Source organism: Mytilus californianus, unplaced genomic scaffold, assembly GCF_021869535.1.
Source record: "Mytilus californianus isolate M0D057914Y unplaced genomic scaffold, xbMytCali1.0.p SCAF_11, whole genome shotgun sequence".
In the NCBI taxonomy this organism is placed as follows: domain Eukaryota; kingdom Metazoa; phylum Mollusca; class Bivalvia; order Mytilida; family Mytilidae; genus Mytilus; species Mytilus californianus.
In genome coordinates, this window is record NW_026262593.1 from 49,251,133 (window position 1) to 49,273,529 (window position 22,397).

Sequence of the window (22,397 nt, forward strand, 5' to 3'; positions counted from 1 at the left end):
TTATATAGGTTGAAGATATTACCTCCTGGTTGAAATCACAAAAAGGTGGAGCAAAAAAAAACAAAAAAAAACACGTGAACAAAATAATAGTATCTATAAGTCAACATTTTATATATCTTTTTTTATAAACATATACCCCGAAAGCGAAATACTATTTAATTTTCATATCCTGTTAAATCTATTTTGAAAGCATTAAACGTTTTCTTTTGTTAATTTGATCACAACATTTTTTTGGTAAAAGAAGTGAAATGGATCCAATGTAAATGAAACTTGATGTATTACTTATTTCATGCCATTCAATCATTTCAATTTGCAATTTTACGGCATTTTGTATTTAACTTGCTTAGTTCTGTTTATTAACATTTGCCTCCAAGGAGATATTCACTTCAACGTATATGTCCGAGTAGAAACTGTCTTGAAAGCACTTAAGCATGCTTCCTTGTAATCTACACAAAGCCATTTTTTGAATAAAAGATTTCTGTGTCCTGTTTCTTTCTTATTAATAACAAAGACGTTTTTAAAAATAAATTTGATCTGACAAAACTGTCAGTGTACACATTTTATTAAATGTCTTACAATTTCTTCTTTACAATATATATATACTAGAAAATACACGCGAAATACACTTTGGTTCATAATTTGAAGATATATAGTTTTGGTGTAAGGCGATATTAAGATCTTAAATCTTTTTGAAGCGTGTCACAGACGAAATACCACCACTCAATATGACACCCAGAAGAATAGTCTTCCAGACAGAAACTATTGGCGTTTGTGATCTTATCATAGGATATGTCATTGTTATACCCTGGATGCATTGCACTGATCAAAATAATGTGTGTTTATAAATATCTTTAATTGGTGACATATAGAGTGAAAACTGGCTGCGATATTTTACAAAATATATCCTAACCCTGATTTGGTAAAAGAAATAATCTGTCTAGCACTTCTAGCAGTTTTGCCCTTCCCCCAAAAAATTTTGGAAATAAATTTTGTGTACTGCACACATAGAGAAAACATTGAATGATAAAAAATCCAGGTGCGCATATATGAGTGGGCTTAAAATTTAATGCATTAATATATGGATGGGGGTCACATTCCAGCCGCACTTCTGTACCCATTTTGTACTTGAAAACCGAAGTAATCCCCACCCTTTAGGGTATATTTTTTGCTGAGCAGACCATAATACTTGCAGACAAAGCGGAAATGATGACGGCACGTACATTTTTGCTTATGTACCCAAAAATATTTCGCAACATGCTACGCTCAGCAGAACAATATTTTTTGCACCCCTCCCCCCTAACATTAAATCCTGGATCCGCACATGATTTCTGGTGTTTCCGTGTTCAGAACCACGCCCATATATAAGTGGGCTGAAAATGTTATGCATTAATATATTGATGGTTGTAGGTCTCATTCCAGCCGCTCTTCGGTACCCATTTTTAACCGAAAACTGAAATAATCCCCCCCCCCATTTCATGTTGAATCGATGCGGTTCCCCGGAACGAAAAGCTCTTGGCGTGTAAAAATCTGATGTTAAATTGACGAGAGCGTCAAGGCAGTGTGTATCACAAAGTGTTTCAGTGTAAGGTCAATATTTACCGTATCGGCTACGCAATACAATTTAATTTTGCCGGGCAGACGTGCAATGACGGAAATGATGACGGCACGTCAATTTCAGAGCCGAACAACGTGAAGGACGGTCGATCCGAACTTGCGTTTTTCGATTTTAACCCCCAAATATCCCCCAAAAGATTTTGAAATGAACACATAATAAACTACGCTGGTCATTACCCCTTTGTGGTATAAAACAATATTCGTGGATTTTATGTGAAAGAAGAAAACGTGACACCCAATTTCAACTCTATTCATTTAGTAATATAGATAAGTACCCACTTGTCTACAAATTTCTGTACTCGTAAACAGTAGTAAAGTAACAAAACAGAACAGTGATATTTTCTAAATACTTTTAATATATTAATCAACTATCAATTTAAGGTGGTATGGGAGTAAATATCAAAACAAAATAGAACTTGTTCATACTTTACCAAAACGTAGTATATTTTGATAAATGTTAAAAAATATAATAAAATAAAAGGTCACCGAGCATTTTCTCAAGCTACAGGTTGTGATAAAATGACACATTTTCTATGGAATATACAGGAAAAAACATCATTATGTGTTAAGAAGCTAAAGTAAATGATAGAATTGTAAAAGATAGCTTTTGGAAAATGCTGTGAGAATATCAAAAGAAAAGATAGAGTCATCGTACGTTTTTTCCGGCTAATATACAAAATAGTACAATTCCATGTAGTTTTCTTCAGAAAGTGCACTATTTCAGAGTTACCATTCCTTGACATACCAATTTTGAAAACATAAAAAATCAAACACAAATAATCTACACTTGTAAAAATATATATATACTTAAAAGTTAAAATTAAAGATAAATGTGTTCTTTTAAATTAAAATCTACATTATTTATCTGCATTCCTGCATCACATTTTGCTAAATTGATTGACAATCTGGACCTTTGGTTCTCTGTTTTGTACAATCCAAGATGGATAAAGACACCCATACTACCTTAATGCTTTGATGTACGAGTTTTTTCATTTTCATAATTCGAGATTAAGGTGATGTTGCCATTATGAAATTAAATGACACAGAAGGACGCTGTGAAATGATCTGAACGAAAGAAATTTTGTTTTTGATAGTCATTAATGCTATTTTATGGAAATGTCTATCAAACATCAAATTGTTCCATATAAAAATGTAGCTAATTATTAAAATGTTATGCATACTTCATTGTAGTGATTCGTAGAGTGTGTTTACCAATATACCAACTTCATTATATTGTCATTTGGTCTCTTGTGGAGAGTTGTCCCATGGGCGATCATACCACATCTTCTTTTTTATATTCACCTGCATATGTGATATACATTTCCCAATTTATAGGTATTCAAGGGCTTTCAGCTGATACCCATACTATGTAAGACGTCACTAGTGTCTGAGCAGAAAGTTGATTAACCAGGGATATGTCAAAGAACGTCTGGTCCTTTTTCTAAAAAAATTCATTGGATAATACCACGACCGTGTTGATATATAATCCGTATCAACGTCACATAAAATACACGATGGTCTTTAAGTTTTGATTTTTGGTACTGATATTTATTATTTATTAAAATATTTGTATTTCCTTTAACTGCGTAATAAGAAGTAACTGGGTTCAAGACCTTTATATAATTCTTTTTGCGATTTTTTTCTAATTATCAAGATGACAATCAAGCGAGTTCCACAGTTATCATATTGTTATACAAGTGTAGCCATGAGTGACGAAGAGGAAATTTCGCATGAACCTGACGTTCATGATATACCTAGTCGAACAGCCCAAAGGTCTGATGAGCTCAACAAAGCTAGATGCAGCTTTATCCAGACAGAAGAAGGAGATTGTTTCGGAAATCCAAATTAAGCCTAGTTTGCAGGCCCTAGAAAACAGCACTCGTTCCACAGCCCTCACAGAAATTTTGGTTTGAAGTTACAGCAAGCAGCTTTCTATCAATTCTATTCACCTTTACGAAATATTCAAGATTAAATCGTTTATCGAGAGGGGTTCCTTATAAGCCGCTTTAAAGTTGCTGGGGGAGTCGGAAAAGGCCCTGAAAGAGAGTAACAAGGTCATGAGGATCGCTGACAAGTACGGCTGGGGTGTCGAGGAATCTATGAACGACCCTCTTACAGACAATTTACAAAAATGCACATAATTGCGTAAGCAGAATTCAGAGCCAAAGCAAAACGTAGAGACAACGCGCGTTAGCAGCAGAGGACTAGCTATTAAACCAGAAGTAACGATTTCGTCAATGAAAAAAGTATCAGAAGAATCACTTGAATGCAGATCCTCCAACACTTCCAAGAACGTGTATTCAATAAAGGTTTTGATTTTGTAAATATTGCCGGTATTTTTAATGATCATTCTGTTAAAGAACAAATTCCTGGCTATTTTGATAATATTGAACTCCCTCTTATTTGTTATGTTTACAAAAAATCTACCCGGAAATATGTGTTTAATTACAGCGAGGTGTGTAAAGATGTTAATATCAATGACAATACACCTACCTCATGAAATTGCAGTAAATCTGACTACATTTATGGCCCCAGTTCCCATGTTATAACAGGAGACCTTAACATCGTTCGTGACCGAGAGTTGAAATCATTCCTCAGTAAAGGACCTAAATATCGTCCCCCGTCAATTATTAATTGGAATGAGTGTCGTAACATCATCCACGACTCACTCCGTAATTACTGCTCTAAATGGATAAAACATGAAAAAACTGACAAGAAATCATTAGATTCTTTTTTTAATTCGTTAATGAACATAGTTGATATACGTAATCAACATTTTAAGGATCATTTTACTCCTAACAACAACCATAATAGCCCAATTTCCCGTATCAAACATAAGCTAAAAGAACTCGCCAGTGAATATATTTTTGTCCCGGCTGATAAGGCTGCTAACAATATCATTATTGTTTGACGTAAATTTTACATTGATGTTCTACAAAAGGAAATCACGAATTCACCAACATTCCAACTGACTCCATTTTCGGAAAATCACATCTGTAACAAACATAAACTTTAAGCTACCTCTTTACAAGCAGAAAAAATACAATGAAAGTTCCAACTTTGTACTGGCTTCCGAAGCTACATAAAACTCCTTACAAATACAGATTTATTTCGTCCTCAAGCCATTGTTCCACTACTAAACTATCTATTCTACTTACAAGTACACTTGGTAATAAATTGTTCAAATAAGGCCTTTGAAAATAGTGGATTAATTACTTTTGGAGTGTCAGAAATTTGTTGGAAGTACTTGATAAATTACATGCTTATATTGGTGATTTCGAATCTGTTCAAAGTTTTGATTTTTCTACCCTATAAACCACGTTGCCTCATAATCTTATTAAGAAAAAATTCACACACCTGATTAAATGGGCATTTAAAAAGTCGGAATGCGAATATATATGTTCAAACTTTTTTAGGTCATTTTTTAGTAGCAACAAACAAAAGAACTTTGTCAATTGGACCTGCTTTGATACTATGACTGCCCTTGAATTTTTACTAGATAACATTTTTGTTCGCTATGGAGATTCCGTACATCGTCAGGTTATCGGAATTCCCATGGGGACTAGCTGTGTACCACTTATTGCCGACCTGTTTCTGTATTGTTATGAGTTACAATTTATGACTAAAATCAGCAAAGACCCATCGAAACAACATCTGATTCAAAAATTTAATAACACTTTCAGATATTTAGATGATATATTGGCTCTCAATAATGACGACTTCAGTATGTACCTTTAAGAGATTTATCCTGCCGAACTGACTTTAAATAAAGCTATTACTAACAATGAACACTGCCCTTTCCTGGATCTTGATATCTTTATCTTTAACGGGAAACTTAATACCAAAATTGTTTATAAAAGAGATGATTTTTCATTTCCTATTGTTAATTATCCATTTTTAGATGGTGACGTTCCCTTGTCGCCATTTTATGGTGTTTATATATCTCAACTTGTTCGATTCGCTCGTGTATGTAACAACGTATTAGATTTCAACGAAAGAAATCTCCGTATTACTGAAAAATTATTACACCAGGGTTTCCGATATCACAAACTAGTCAAAACATTTACTAAATTTTATCATCGGTACAAGGAAATCATTCGTAAATATAAATCAACATGCAGACATCTTATTCGTTCAGGTATTTCACATCCAATATTTAATGGTAATATTCTTTCCAAAGCACAAAAATGTCGGCATTCACCTCAAAAGCTAACCAAACCTTTTAACAGACAAAACTATTTTCATTTACCTGTGTATTATATGACGCAGGTTTCTTCAAAAGTGATGCTTTTCTAAAAATTGTTTGACATTTCACAGTGATATCATACTTTAACTTTGTTAAAACCTGTTTATTTACTTTTGACTTTAATTATTTATCCCTTGTAATTTTTTATTAACTGTGTATTTGCATTCAGGTGTCACAGGTCAAATTTATTCGTTCATTGTTGGTTAATTAACGTTTTTTAATTGAGTTAAGCCTTCCAATTGATATTTTATAATGTGTTTTTCTATGTTGTGATGTTATACTATTGTTTCAAAAAAGGGAGAAGGTTTGGTACCATTAAAACGTTTAATCCCGCTGCAAATGTTTGCACCTGTCCTAAGTCAGGAATCTGATTACAGTAGTTGTCGTCTGTTAATGTAGTTCATACGTGTTTCTCGTTTTTCGTTTTTATATAGATTAGACCGTTGGTTTTTCCGTTTGAACGGTTTTACACTCAGTCTAGTAATTTTTTGGGGCCCTTTATAGCTTGCTGTTCGGTGTGAGCAAATGCTCCGTGTTGAAGGCCGTACCTTGACCTATAATGGTTTACTTTTATAAATTGTAACTTGGATGGAGAGTTGTCTCATTGGCACTCATACCACATCTTCCTATATCTAATTATTCGGAAAGGATATAGTTACGATACTGTTGTCAAGTCATTAAGAATTGCATATTTTGGTATTAATATTGATTCACTCATATGGACTTTGCATCGGAAATAAACACATTTATTCTAAAACCAGTTGTTGGCATGATACGGGTTATGTTCTTCTTATATATTTTATGATGGTATGATACTAAACCCCTAACGGGAGGGATTGCACTTGATTTTCATATGATGAAGACATAATCTTTCAATCAGTTTAATTGAGGTTTGGAGCTGGCATGTCAGTAACTGCTAGTAGTCCTTTGTTCATTTATGTATCATTGTCATTTTGCTTAGTTTCTTTTGTTACCTATTCTGACATCGGACTCGGACTTCTTTTAAACTGAGTTTTACTGTGCGTATTGCTATATGTTTCTTTTTTCTACATTGACTAGAGGTATAGGGGAGAGATGAGATCTCAAAAAACATGTTTAACCCCGCCTCATTTTTGCGCATGTCCCAAGTCAGGAGCCTCTGGCCTTTGTTAGTCTTGCATGTTTTTTAATTTTAATTCATTTATATGTTTTGGAGTTTAGTGTGACGTCCATTTTCACTGAACTAACACGCAATTTTATTCAGGGGCCAGCTGAGGACCAGCTCCGGGTGCGGGATTTTCTCGCTGCATTGAAGACCCATTGGTGGCCTTCGGCTGTTGTCTGCTCTTAAGTCGAGTTGTTGTCTCTTTGACATATTCCCCATTTCCATTCTCAATTTTACTCCAACTCCGAATACTACGGTGGAAAAAAGAGCGACAGGTGCTGCTATTGCAACGCAGAAGGACACTTTGCCGACCAGTGCCCAAAAGAAATCATCAAGACTCCAAATCGGAAAGCAGTACTTAAACAGTAAAGAATATACGTAATTCACTAGAACAGGATTACGAATATGAAAATTTAAGCAGTTTATCAAGCACTCATTGGGTTGAAAGTCTAAATTATAGATTTACCTTTTCGAAAGATACTTTACAAGCAAATAACTTAGTTTTAAATGTTATTCCCAGTTGTCCTATAATTCCTTCCTTTGGAAATCTCTCTTCATTTCATTAAAAGAATAATATATGAGCTATCATGTATACTTGTTTTGTTGAGACAGCGACCAAGAAACTACTGGACTGCGGAGCCGCAGTAGAATGTAAGCATTGGATTTCTCAAGTGGTTAACCCATGAACGATCTCATTGAATGAAAAAAATCCACATGCGTGTTATGTGATCCTCTCTGAAACTACATGTTCAATCGACATTTTGTCTTACGCTGTATTTTTTGTTTCAAAAGATGTCGTTTAGTTTTTTTGTATATACTATCATACAGTCTATACGCTTTTGAAACTGACACTGTTTAACCGAACACTTTTCTGTGTAAGAGTTATCTCCCTGAACACTGTTTTTCTTGTTATGAGATCTCCTTCGCAACCGTAAAAGAAACCGACAAATTTATTTTTCCAAAATACTAATTATATCCTCAGGATTTAACATTATGTTTTGACCGAAGCTTTCTAGAGACTCCATATGAGAGTTATTCCACCTTATGCATTTGATATAACTGATATGCATTTCTAACTGGTAAACCTTAAGTGATGGAGACCTATGGTCTTTTGATTTGAGGTCCTTGGTCCCAAAAAATAAAAATATATCAGAGGTCAAGGTCATATTATAAAATGAGATTCTAGTTGATTTTCAAAAACCGTATAAGACACCGACAACATATTTTTACTTCATTGTTAGTTGCGACATGTCGTAACACATACATTTTGGTTGAAAAGGTACGCTTACATTAAATCGGAGTTTTCTCCCCTCTTATGTTTAAAATTACGCGTATGGTGATATTACTCATTCGCCATATATAATAAAGACCTAGTGTCATTTATTTGAGGTCCTTGGTTTATGATCTTCAAGTTGAGCTCAAGGTCATAGGTAAATTTGACATTCTAGATTTTGACCTTTGCTTTTACTTCCTAAGTATTCATGATAAAGCCATGGGACGTTTTGCATTAGGTTGCAAGGCAACCAGAAGTGACCTTGCGTAAACTGGAAGTAGCTATTTTTTTATTCTTGTGTAATGTACAAGTATATTGAACCATATAATTTTGGAATCAGTGTCAAGTAAACTATCAAATAATACCGGAAGTGAAAATTTTCAAACTTGAAGTAACAAATTATAATCCTTATTTGAATAAAATGTCTCGAAATGACATTTTAAACCTAATTTTAATATTTTTGAATCAAAAAAGATCAGTGAAATCCTACAATACAATGTCTGCTCATAGATTAAAACACAAAATCTGTGTTACAAATTTTTGCTGAAAAATGTACATTTTATGAAAATAATGAATAAACGTGTTTTAAATGTACACAGGATCAATTAAATTCAAATCATGCACTGCTCGTGAACTGTGATTATAACATCAATTACAAAAATGTACCTGCAATGACAAAAGAAATATATTGTGTGTGATTCCGTCGATATACATGTTGTCTGCCAACGTCTCCACCTAAAACGAAATAAAAAAAAGTTTTCGCTATTATAAACCATCGTCACGTGACGTCTCAATCTAGCGCAAGAGACGCTCGCTGGACCTGAAATAGACTTAAAACTTTACTAACTAAATATAAAAACTTAACCATGCCAAGAAATTGCCTCCGTTGAAATTCTGTAAGTATCACACAGAGCAAATTACATGGATGATTACTATTGACCATTTGGTATTCGGCCCTGTTCTAAGCGACACGTAGATTAATTAATTTGTCAAATGAAATCAAATCTGTAACTCCTCATGGGTGCCGTAGGAGGTCTACCGGAATTTTTAACGAGGATTTCCTAGCATGGGTAACACAATAATATGGACCCCTTAAAGAAAGAAAGAAACAAAGAAAGAAAGAAAGAAAGAAAGAAACACACATATCAATCAATCGTGTTTCAAAGGCGCAAAGACCGTTTACAATTGCTTTTTTAATGCAAATGGTTTACATTTATATTTATTTATGCTTATATCGGGTTATATGACCGTCTGCAGTCTTCGTGGTTATCACGAGGGTTAATTAGAAGACGCATAGAATAACATACACACGAAATGCTGATACATAATAACGAGTACATGTATCATAAATTGTTTATTTTAGACCTCTTGAATATATAAATTTGAGTCAAATTGATGAACATGAACTTGACAGCTAATGCTCGTTTTAGTGATTTGTACAAATTTTGACTGAACTTCAAATTTTTCTTTGAAATATCGAAATAAATATACCAATGCTACTGAAATCAACGGTCTGTATTTATATATACACCTGGAAAAACGTATTGCAACACTTCCATTGAAAACAATGTAAAATGACATAATTGTAGAATGTGTATAATTTGGGTTTTACAGAAAACTTTTAATCCGTTTTTGGTTTAAAATTGAATTTGTGTTAATAACTTACATTTTAGGCAAAATTAAAACTAGAATGACGCATTATTAGAGCTGTACTGAAAAAGTTATTCAAGCTTTGTCTTGTCTTCTATACCGACATTTAATAAAAGAAGTTTTTACAGCAAACAAAATATCTGAAACAGAAAATGTGTGTTAAACTAGGCATTTCAAACAGTTCTGAATGAGTTTAATGCATAACAAAATCTTATTTATTGCACAACTAATGCTTTGGAAAAATGAGTCCTGCAAAATTTGCATTTTTTGTGAAAAACGCGAAAGCCTATTTCCGTGCAGGCAGCTGTTATGTCTTATCCATCTGGCATTAATATTGGATGAAAGGAAAGTTAATACCATGAGTTCAATTTCAAAACATAAACGGATTAAAAGTATTTGGTAAAACCCAAATTATGCACATTCTACAATCATGTCATTTTACATTGTTTTCAATGAAAGTGTTGCAATACTTTTTTCTAGGTGTATATGTAACTCTTTACAATAAATAATCAAAGGAATTAGTTCTCTATACACCGCACGAAGCTCTGTTCTCGTTGGGATGCGTCAAAGTCAAAATGAAGATCGTGTTTTATAACTCAAACATTTAACATATGAAATGAATTGTTATGCCTGTTAATTGTAAACATCAGTTTTTTACAATTTTGAACTAGTTAGTACAAGAAATGAAACATCACAGAACACTTCGTGCATTATCTTAATAACATATTTTCGGTTTTAAATTTAAGATATCGAACACATTGTACTCATGTTTTAATAAACAAATTGAATCTAAAATTACTACATATCTTAAAATAGACATGTTTATGTATGAAATTAATCACCAAATTATCTGATGAATATAGTTTATGACAAAGAACACCTTAAAATGTATTCTTGTTAACATTCCACAGATTAAAGCCCTTAATGAAAATTGTAAATTAACATGCATGTGTATAGTGAGTATCAAACTAAATGATTTATTTAAATGTAAAAAGAGACATTTCCAATCTATTTTGGAATTTTAATTAATGTTTTACATTATCATTATTATGGCAGCCAAGAATTTGATTAGACGAAACATATAAATACTTTGTTAAATATTTATCCAAAACCATTTTAAGATTTAAGACAAAGAAGTTTATACAATGGCCGTTGTTTTTATCATTTGTGTTTGTATTTGTTACGTTGGGTTGTTTGCTATTTTGATTGGATCCTCTTTGGAACCCTCACTGCAATGTTCCAAATATCACTTTGAAGAAAAGGTTTTGGAAAAACGTGTTCGTCTAGAACTTAAGATGGAAACGTATGAAACAAAAATGAAAACTTAGGAAGACTTAATTCCAAAAAACCTTGATAAGATTGACGATGCCAAAAAACAGACTGAAACATTTTTAGAATCAACGCAGAACATCATACACCAGGAGTATAAACGATTAAATGATTCTTTCCAGGAACTGTTGAAAATATATATCTCAAATCGAAAGTTAGAATAAAAAGTATCTATGAATATAAAATTGGTGAATTCGAGAATTAAAGGGAAAGTGCCCTTGAACTTTGGCAAACTTCTGAAATGCAATATCAGTAACGATTTAACGTGTCGTTCCAAAATATGTATATTCAGTCGGAAAGACAAGTCAAAAATGTTTAAGATTCAGTATCAACTAAAATGGACGAATTCAGCAAATCCTACAAGAAAAGAGAAAATGCCCTGGAAGTTATGCAATATTCTCTAATGTTAGACCAAGAACGGTTTAACGAGTCTTTCCAGGAAAAACTTGAAACTGAGTATATTCAGTTGTAAAGTAAATTTAAAATGTTTTAGATGCCATATCATCTAATATGGAAAATTTCAGTGCGTCCCACAGGCAAAAGAGAAAATGCCATGGAACTTTTACAATCTACGTTCCTGCGCACGCAAGATCAAGACAGATTCAACCTGTCGTTTCATCTCACGAGGCATAAATCGAAAAGGACATAAATAAGACGACACAAAACGTTATGTTGGAACAAAAAGAAGGTAGGCATTTTATTAACATTATTTTTTTGTCTTAATATCAAATCGCACTTTTTTTTTTTATCCCAATACTATTATCATTCTTTTTACTTTTGATTATGTTTCTCTTTTTTTGGTACATGAAGATTTTAGCGAACAAGGTTTTTCAAATATAAATACAATACTTTTTTCTATGTTTAATATGAACAAAAGAAGATGTTGGATGGGTGTCAATGAAAAGTTTAAGCATCTAAACAATGCAAGCGCCAATCTAAAAAAAAACTGCTTTTCATATAGAGTTTCACTTTTTATAAATGAAATTACGATTAATAAGTTATCTGATATAAGTTATATAAAATTAATATTTATTTTAGAGTTACAAGGATTCGTAAACTATAGCTTTTCTAATTATGTTTACCCGTGGATGTTTTTTTACAAATCAGTAAATAGAATAAAAAAGGTTTTTTTAAAACTTAAGACAAATGTCAGATGCATGTGGATATTTATCTTGCTGACTTTCTTTAAATATTAACGGGCCATTACAATTACAATTATAAAACAATAATAGAGATGGAAAAAATGATAATTTGATTAAGAATGGATTACACCACGACAAAAAGAATTGAAAGCGGACAAAAAACTACTTTAAAAACACTTCGCGCAAATTTTGATTAAAGTGAAAAAAAAAGGGAAACACTTACTCGAACTCCAAAGTTTATTAAAAAAGGGGAGTTTGTACAAGGAGAGCACATAAATGGTTAATAAATAAACTATTACATATAATGATATTTTTAGTGCAAATTGTTGACGAAAACCCCTACGGTCATGAAGGTAACATTGACAATAGCACCGTCGTACTGTGTCATTAGTTTACGTAGGCAGGTTAAACAACGATGCACAAAACGTTTTAAACCATTCACAATTTATGTTTAAAAAATAAGAAAGAAAATATACAAAGTAAACATTTTAGCGCTTTCAGTCGTCGCATCGGCTCTCTGGACAGTTTATGAACGTTACTACGTAATTACAATTTTGGTTTGTGACGTCGCATAAGGAACATTTAAACTGTTTCCAGTTAAGCTTTGGCTTAGATTTCCGAATAAAGTATTCCTTTTTGGCTCTTCGGGTGGATATATTTTCAATCAAGACTTTAAATAATGGGAATAAACGGACATTTCTCATTCCGTATCAGTCATTATGTTCGCTGCAGGAAGATTTCTGACTGAAAAAAAAACCAAATATGCTGTTTATACACTCTTACCCTTTCAATGAGAGCATCAGCTGTCCTATACAATTTTTATTGCACGTTGGAATGTTGAGCAATATAACTGAATGCGGGTTTTAAAGTTCATTTGGGAATTTATTTAAAATTATCTCGAAATTTGAAATTTAAATGTCACCAGCATGTCCCACATCGACGATCTCCTAATCATTGTAATTGCGCATTATCTCCTTTAGATTTTGAATCTAGTTTTGAAAAGCAGCCATTTCAAATTCGGCGGTTGTCTACGGCTGTTTGTTATTTTTGATTTCGGAATAAAAAGTAAAATAACCAATTAAAAACTCCAAGGAAAATTCAAATCCTAAAGTTCCTTATCATATGGCAAAATTAAAAGTTCAAACACTTCAATCAAATGGAAAAGAACTATCATATTCCTGACTTTGTACAGGCATTTCCTTATGTGGAAAATGGTGGATTAAACATGGTTTCATAGCTAGTTAAACCTCTCATTTGTAAGACAGTGGCATCAAATTCTAATATATTGACAACAATGTGTGAACAAAACAAACAGACACTGGTGTCTTTAGTCGTGCAGATTAATTATATGACAGCATTTCGAAATGATATTATATCATAATGTAATCGAAACACACATGTAGTTTATATTCAATATCCTGTTTGCATCATTCATGTTGACGTGCTAAGAACTAATGGGAAACATAAAAGAACCAAAATATATAAAACTGTGAAAACACCAAACAGGAAATAATCGAAGAATTCTGCTAGCTCTTTGTTGGTGTAAGGTGTAAATTGCTTTGTACTCTCCAAGCATACTCTTCCGTCTTTTGGTTGATCATTTTCAGTAATCTGACTTTGATTAAGATGATCAAGATGATTTATCCTTCCGGCTTTGCACTTTAACTTCATGAATTTTCTTGCCAAGGAATGCATCCACTTTGGAGCCTTGTCGTGTTCTGGTTGATGGAAAAGCCGTATGATAAATATCGTAAAGATAATCACTAGACAGGCCATTCCCAATGTTACTGTAAGAAATACCACTGCAAAAGAAAAATTATTACCGTTTTACTAATAACTACAACAATGAATTGATTAAAACTGCATCTCAAGAAAGGAAAGTGCGAAAATGATGCCTAATGCAACAGCTTTTATGACATTTTTACAAAACCTGCCAATACATATGCACTAGTAAATGAACTTTAGTCTTTAAAATTTATTTTGATCTTACAATCATCTAAAATGTCTAAAAAACATTTGATTGATCATGTTCAGTCTTTCAGTAAATTGTGGGACTTATTCACTGCGTTCAATCCGTGACATGGACAAATAATTTGCTTACAGTAAAGTTATGTTCAGTAGTTTTGTAAGACATTTGAGTATAATGGTGACGGTTCGAAAGAAAAAAAATCTACTGAACAATCTGAACATTAATAGAACCTTGCTATAATTATTATCTTATATACGTCTAAACCATACTAAAAATATTTGAATACACAAATTAGTCGATACCATAAGGAACCAGATTCCTTGTCACTTAAAAAAGGCAACACAATGATTGATTGGTTGGTTGATATTTGTTTTACGCCGCCTCAGCGCAAAAAGATTATCACGGCGATATATAACATTGTCACCAGCAGCGGAATCTGGTTAATAAGGCAGTCAAAATAATAAATAAAATGTAATTTTACCTAGAACTGAAGTATGTTTTGATGTCGTAGGCATAGTGTCTGAAAATAACGTCAATAAAACCGCCAAAGCAAGTAACACTGTCAAAATATATCCGATCTTATCTCCAGATTCAAGCGGCAGAAAAAATGTAACGAATGTTAATATAGCAGTAAGGATTGTCGGAAATATTACACTCATCAGGTAATGACCATACAATCTTTCAAAATCCATTCGAAACAAAAGTTCGGAAAACACCAGTTCGTCTTCAGTAAGATTAGATGTTTCCTGGGAGGTTGCTACAAGGTTCCACTCTTCATCTGGTCTGTAGTCCTCTAAATTTATATGAGTTTTGAAGAATTCTAAGTTGACAACATCAGTAGGGAAACCCCAGATAGCTAGTTCTATTTCACAGGTTTGACTGTCATATGGGAAGTATGTGACATCCATGTCACATGACGTAGACAAAACAGCTGGTGGTTCCCATCTTAACTCCCCGTTATGTTGTATTCTAACTGTCTGGTCGGCACCAAGATTTTTCCGTAATTCCAAAATACTAAAATTGAAATCAAATATTATTTTGTTAGATATTTGTTTCGCAAGAAAACGAAAGACACGTGTTATTGTTACATCTTTAAGTTAAAATAAACTAATAAATGATCTCAAAATAACAAATATACAAAAGAAATTTGGATACTTTCACGTTTGTGTTTGTTCTTTGTCGTAGCTAGTCAATATTAACGTTTAAGTTAAATTCTGCATTCAAAATGTATATCCAAACTATTAGAGGGGCGGCTTAGTACCGAAATTTGACAAAATGATGCAAATGGTGATACAAGCATAAGATTTGGCACATACGTTCTAAAGGGTGTACATTAGCATATAAGAGGGGTAGCCAACACATTTTTAAATTTTTAACGGTGGCCATCTTGAATTTAAAATTGACATCATTTTGTTAAATATTGAAATTTCAAAACAAATCCACAACGTTCTAATGTGATATTTGTCATGACAACTATTTCAAATACAACAAAATGACATGAGAGTATGTCAAACACACAGTAATTGTAAAAATAACTCACCACTTTCGGTTAGGGTTGTAAAAGTTCATACAATCGAGTTAAACATATATATTTTTATGTTTATATATGTGAGTAATTAAGTACCACATATTTTTAACCATATTTTTCTTGTGCTTATTGATAATTAACATGTTTGAATTACGTACGAATTCTGCACAATCAATTTAGGGTGCCATACTATGTCCTCAGGTACATATATATAGTCAATATCTCCGTAGGATGATTTAGTCCATGTTAATCGACTATCATTCCATACCTACAATTTCAAATGACAGTATAGCTACAATAAAGTATCAAGTATATCTTTAAATGTCAAGTTACCTTTATATATATATATATATATAAAACAACTTTTAACGTTGTTTTCAATTGAGACTTGTATATATAACAAATTGATATATGATAAAATTTTAATTTAATGTGACATCTGGTACTGTTTTACAACCCTTGATAAAAAGTAAAATAACAAAAATACCGAACTCCGCGAAAAATTCTATAACGGAAATTCCGCAATCAAATGGGAAAGATAAAAGCTCAAACACACCAATTGAATGGATAACAACTGGCATATTCCTGATTTGGTACAGACATTTTCTTATGTAGACAATTGTGAATTAAACCGGGTGTAAAGCTGCCTACACCTCTTACTTCTCAACTTTAAAAGAAATTATTATTGCAAAAAAAATGCTGGTTATCCATGATAGACATTTTGAAATTATGACATTTTATTGCAATTAAAGGCATACAAATCTAGTTTCGGTTTGCCTGAGGATTATGTTACAAGTTAAACATTTAATAATATACTGTTGCTATTTAAATACTATTATTATTAAAATTATATTGTCCGCATAAAACGGTGGGATCAAATATTTAAAATATTGGATGAGGATAGAAAATTCCCTATACCGTAAAATGCATTTTTTTCTCAAACTCTTCGCAAAAAGTAAAAATACATCAGAAGTGGCAATTGTTAGAAGGAGCATTTAATGAATCTGGTAACATAATCAAATCTGTTGTAATATATTTTAATATATCATTATAAGCAATCGTCGATACTTAATTTGGCATAGTTTTATTCATAAGTTTGTAATTTAACATGTTTCATTATGAAATATAAAATAAATAACAAAAACAAAACATGAATTGAATTGAAAATGTATGGCCACTTTATTCGTAAAACAAAAGCCCTTCATGTTAGTCTTTCCTTGTCCCAAATGTCATAGAATATTATGAGTTCGTTGGGTGTTTAAAGAGCTCATTTACACAATTTAACGTATGCGCTATTCTATACTCAGGCTTTTTAACTAATAAAAGTCTATTATTGGAATGTCAAACGAGTCGATTCACATCTACGTAAGCTTGGAGTTGTAAACAAAATAAGTCATACCTACTAAGTATAGACTTTTGTTTTGTTTTTAATATGCAGGAGTATGGAACAATAGTCACACGAATCAGATGAAATCATTTCGTATTGACAAAAGTACCAGTGAATTGAATTTGCTATTTAATGTGTCCATTTATTTGTCTACATGTAACGATAAATTCAACATCTCCATTGTTGAAGAAGAAATAGCCAGCGAAATAGTATGGTATAACTGATTAATATTAAAATAACGCATAACACCACGACATTGTTTTTGCCAAAAAAAAAAAAAGACTTAAAGAAAGAAAGTTTGCAAGGATCACATTTAAATAGGAGTCTGTGTATAAAAATATATATATATATCAGTACATCTAGCACAAACATAAATAAAGGTGACATTTACTTTTGGTTAATTAAAAGATATTGAAAAATAAATTGTTTTACTGACCACGGTAAACCATCCAGTTGTCTCCAATATCTGTTCCTTTACATTCTTAAAAAGATAAAATAAAAAAGAATATTATGTTTTATTGATGAATGAAAATAATGAACTTTCTCAGATATAAAACATAGTTTTTAAACAGAAGAAACTAGGATTAAAGTGCTTGTTTTTCGTTCTTTCTGGATATATTTCTAAAATTCTATATTTGGAAGGCACATTTCATATGCGTTTTAAAGGAAACATTTTCATATTTTACGCTGTAATAGGAATGTTTATCGGTCCTTCTGGTTTGATAGAATTGTGTGGAAAACCCGCTTGACGAACACAATAAGAAATAGTACGATACATAAAGTAGAATCATTATAAATAGTCATTTTTAAAGATTTTTGACTCAGAGCTATATGGTGGTCTCATAATTTTTATATACAATCTGTCAAAATTATGACCTATATTTTTGGCACATCTCCGTTCACCCAATAATAGGAAGTGAACACATCATAGTTTCAAAGAGAAAGTAAAACGTTAAACGATTGTCGTCCAATTAAAACACTCGTTACATTGTTCTTTGGTATATTTAGAATCCTAGATAAACCTAGATTTTCTCGAGAAATGAGATAATTCATTATCTGAAATTGAGAAAATTAATTATCTGGAGATAAATTAGGATTATCTTAAAATCGCTAAGAAAAACCTAGATTTTATTAATATTTTGAGATAAAGCGGGATTTTCTCCAGATAATGAATTTTCAGTATTTTCTGAGATAAACTAGGATTTTCTCGAATTTGAATTAAGCTGAGATAATCTTAGTTTATCTGAGATAAACCAGGATTATCTGAGATAATCCTATTTATCTGAGATAATCTAAGATTAATTAATAAAAGTGGTTCAGGCGGGCCATACACCTTGGTTGACAATGTGTTTTCAAAAATATGCTATGTTCCCCTATTAACCTTTTTTATTGTATTGAAAATATTGAACTTTTTTTGGAAATATTACAGTTCATGTACTTATTGATTATAATATGAATAGTTGATGATTGATCAGTTCACGAGTGTTACAGAAAAATAAATTGTTACTCTCTGAGGTTTGTGTCAAAGCATAATTTTCCCATCGTATTTACAAATGACGAATTGACACTTTAAATGGCTGTTTATTAAAGTTAAATACCTAGTTTCAGAGTACTTTGAGTTAAAGCAAAGTAAACCTTTGACATCAAATCTGATGCGTAATTTTTTTTTACAACTGTGTTATATAAGACAGTATGTCAAACGTAGAAACAAAAATCTTGTTTGGTTAGGAATAAATCATACAGTACCAATCTTATTCAAAAACAAAATTCGTTATAGGTTAGATTTTGCTATAAAAAAAAATGGTGTACCAAAACTGTTTGACAATTATAATTCAAATAAGTTTTTTCTTTTACAACAAATATATTATATCTTTACTGTCCCATCGTTTATTTAAAATCAACAACTAGACAATTTAAACCAAATAACAAACCGTACGTAACTTATGAAGCTATGAAATGTCTTAAGAATTGAATATATAAAAAAGCTTGACATTTTTGTAGAATTGAATTCGTTAATGTGTTTGATTATAGTTTATTATTGAAGTATATCCGTTTTCAATTTATTACGATTGAATAAATTGCACCAGATAAAACTCGGTTAATGCAGTTAAAAAACATTATATAATTGTATGGTGAACTTCAGATTAACCTTTGGATGATTAAATTTGAAACTGCTCTTTTCTTTTTATATGATTTAAATGCATAGGACAATAAAATAACTGAAATAATCATACTGAAATTTAAGAATGAAATGATTTTATATAAAGTAAAATCATATTCAGGACATAAAGAAAACGTTAATAGCGCTCTTCCAAATTTGCAGTGAAATTACCATCCCTGGTTAACATTATGCATTAAACGGAACATTTCATAAAAGCTTTGTATTTCAACTCTTTATACAGAGATTAAAGGGAGATTTATATATGTGACGAGTCTAGTTGCATCCGTGCAGTTCAGATGTTATAGGAATAATAATGGACTAATACCAAAACCCTTACGGCATAATACTTTACCAAGAAAATAGTTTGAAGCGGTTTCCCACAAAACAGTTTCATATATATTGCTTTTTTACATATTCACCAGAGAAAGGAGATGTCACGCAAAAGCTTTAATATATAACAAATATACCTTTTTATATGGTATCATGGTCATATCGTTATATATTTGTCTGTGTTTATATCGGTTGTTTTTGTTTAATGTTTTGCAATTTAATGATGCTTTAGTAAAGGTCAGAAAAACACAAACTGAGAAAATACTTACCAAAGAATTGAGAGCTAACAGGTTGTACTCTGCACTGACATTTACTGGTTTGTCAGGTAATACAAGTTTATTATAACCTTCATCAGTCTGATTAAATAATAACTTGTGAATTTTATTTGCGTCGCTCACAGTGTAAGATGCCGATGGTTTCAATAAACCTAGAAAATATATTAAATATTCCTTATTTTAAACTACAGAAAGCTGCAATATTTATATAAACACAGGACATGCATGACTACAACTGACTAGTTTATATTTTATATTATGCAATTGGTTGTATGAGAGTCGTTGGATTGCATATCTGTTAGGAAAAAAATATCAGACAGTTACCGACTTATATACATGTATATCACAATAGGTCAACCCTACACATACGTCAAAAATCAGTTTTGAATATGTTTTACGAAATATCAAAGATCTACCATACACACCTAAACTCAAAACATACAAACAAAACAGATATTTTATACAATAAAATCCAACGAGACTTTTGACTTAAGACATGCACTTTACGGCAGAATAAATTAGCTCACGGAAGAGGACGTAAAGGATACAGCATAATCTTATTTGTATCTTATTCAGATAAAGAAAGGCATATATGTGTTAACCTGTTGTTTTATCAGGGATGGGGTAATTACAATGTGTTATCGTAATTGATGAGTTTAATTTATTACACTATTTTTTCTCTGGAATTCGACAGTACTCTGGTAAAGTAAAATTTTGCGAATACCTGTAGTTGTTCTTAGATCGATTACAGCAAAAAATGTCTTTTTCTAATCGAAAACATTTTGGTTACGTATACGTTTCGATAATTTACGTAAAGAAAGTTTGATGAAACTAGATCAATTTATATATTTTCTGCTTTTTTTGGTTAAGATAAAATAGAACGTATGACTATGGCTTTAGAGTTAAAAGTCTTATTCAGACCGGTTGTTGTTGTAAAAATGAGTAATGCTCAGACAGATTTCTTTTCATATTTTACTTTATTGCGTAACATGCTTTTGTCACATAAAAAAATTAACTACTCTACAAATTTTAAGTTCAAATTTATTTATGTACTCCAATGAAGTATAAAGTTTAGTTTGAACATATCTTATTGTCCAGAAACTAAACAAACGGATTAAACACAAGTTTTACAAGTAAGTAATGCTTTCTACAAAATAAAACTTGATTGCATTAGCCATGTTAGCATTACTTACAGTGAAGCTACAAATTATATATCACACTTAGAAATATCTAAGCTTTGGTTTCATTATTATGTTATGATCTAAAAATCACGAAAAGATAATTATTCTTCTTGAAGATGCACACATGCATTGTAATTTTAGTTCAGCAGTAGATACACATATTCCATTTTGACACTTACTTAAATGTTTGAGTATACATTTAAAAAGATAATAGAAAACATTAACTGCTGTCTTGGTTTGACTTTACCGAAGATAATAAATTAATGATATGCAAAATTTGCTTTGATTTAAAAATTTTTTGAATAAAGTTAGAGAGTGACAATGTAAGACCCTTTGTTAAACTTTTTATACGATTAACAGTTTTGTAACCAGTAATAATGAAGATTATCTAAACAATTTGATAAATTCATGCGTATAATAATGTTTTGGGTATTTCCATCTCTTAAATTATCCTATCATTAAACAGTATAACTGTGTTAAAATGTCGTCAATTAATTTTCTTTTCTATGTAGCATGTTATAGCAAGGGATAAAATATAGTGACTGTTATTATTTTTTTTTAAATATTCAAACTCATCATCAATACCAAAATAAAAATTGTGTACGGTAGACGCGAGTTTTGACTCATCGGTGACGTTCGAATTAAAGTAAACGTTTGTAATCGATTACATAAAACAAAATCAGAGTAATCGACATTTTTTGATCGTACAAAAATCGTTTTGCAATCGATCATTAATATATTACTGTAAATAGTTATCATGTCTATTTTTTTTAGAGAAAGTAAAACACTTATCTTCAAACCTGTAATTTTTGCATTATACAATTACATAAACCTGACATTTTAAGTACTTTCCTCCAACATACCTGTACAAATTAGTACAAACAAAGTTCCTCTTATTGTGTAAAATCCTCTAGATATCATTTTTTCAATTGAAATGTTAAGCAAGCAGCCAGTAAAGTTGTTTGTTTCTCAATTTATTTTATATTTCGATTAAGTATTTAAATAACTTATTTTATCGATAGCCACTGTAAAATAAAATGTCTCTGCTGGTGGTATCTGTCATCGGCAACTTATCCATTCATTGTTTTCTCAATTACGAAAAATATTCAATTAAGGATGGATAACTTTTAAATCTTAAATCGGGAATGCATTACTTTTATATAGGTTG

At 31.5% G+C, this 22,397-nt stretch overlaps 1 protein-coding gene across 2 annotated transcripts in view; it reads right to left on the reverse strand.

The window, feature by feature from the left end:
* Positions 1-22,396, reverse strand: part of LOC127720251 (neuronal acetylcholine receptor subunit alpha-3-like) — a 28,573-nt gene extending 6,177 nt beyond the window's left edge. Inside the window, exons 1-6 of one of the 2 annotated variants that reach the window (XM_052226740.1) lie at positions 22,093-22,392; positions 20,043-20,200; positions 17,719-17,763; positions 16,054-16,163; positions 14,849-15,381; positions 10,684-14,200 (exon numbers count right to left, since the gene is read on the reverse strand). In XM_052226740.1, coding sequence (XP_052082700.1) covers positions 13,830-14,200; positions 14,849-15,381; positions 16,054-16,163; positions 17,719-17,763; positions 20,043-20,200; positions 22,093-22,150 — 1,275 coding nt within the window. In that variant the 5' untranslated portion in view covers positions 22,151-22,392 and the 3' untranslated portion in view covers positions 10,684-13,829. Of the gene's footprint in view, positions 1-10,683; positions 14,201-14,848; positions 15,382-16,053; positions 16,164-17,718; positions 17,764-20,042; positions 20,201-22,092 lie in introns of those variants that run through there. The other variant, XM_052226741.1, reaches the window with a different exon arrangement.
* Between the last annotated feature and the right edge of the window lies 1 nt (position 22,397).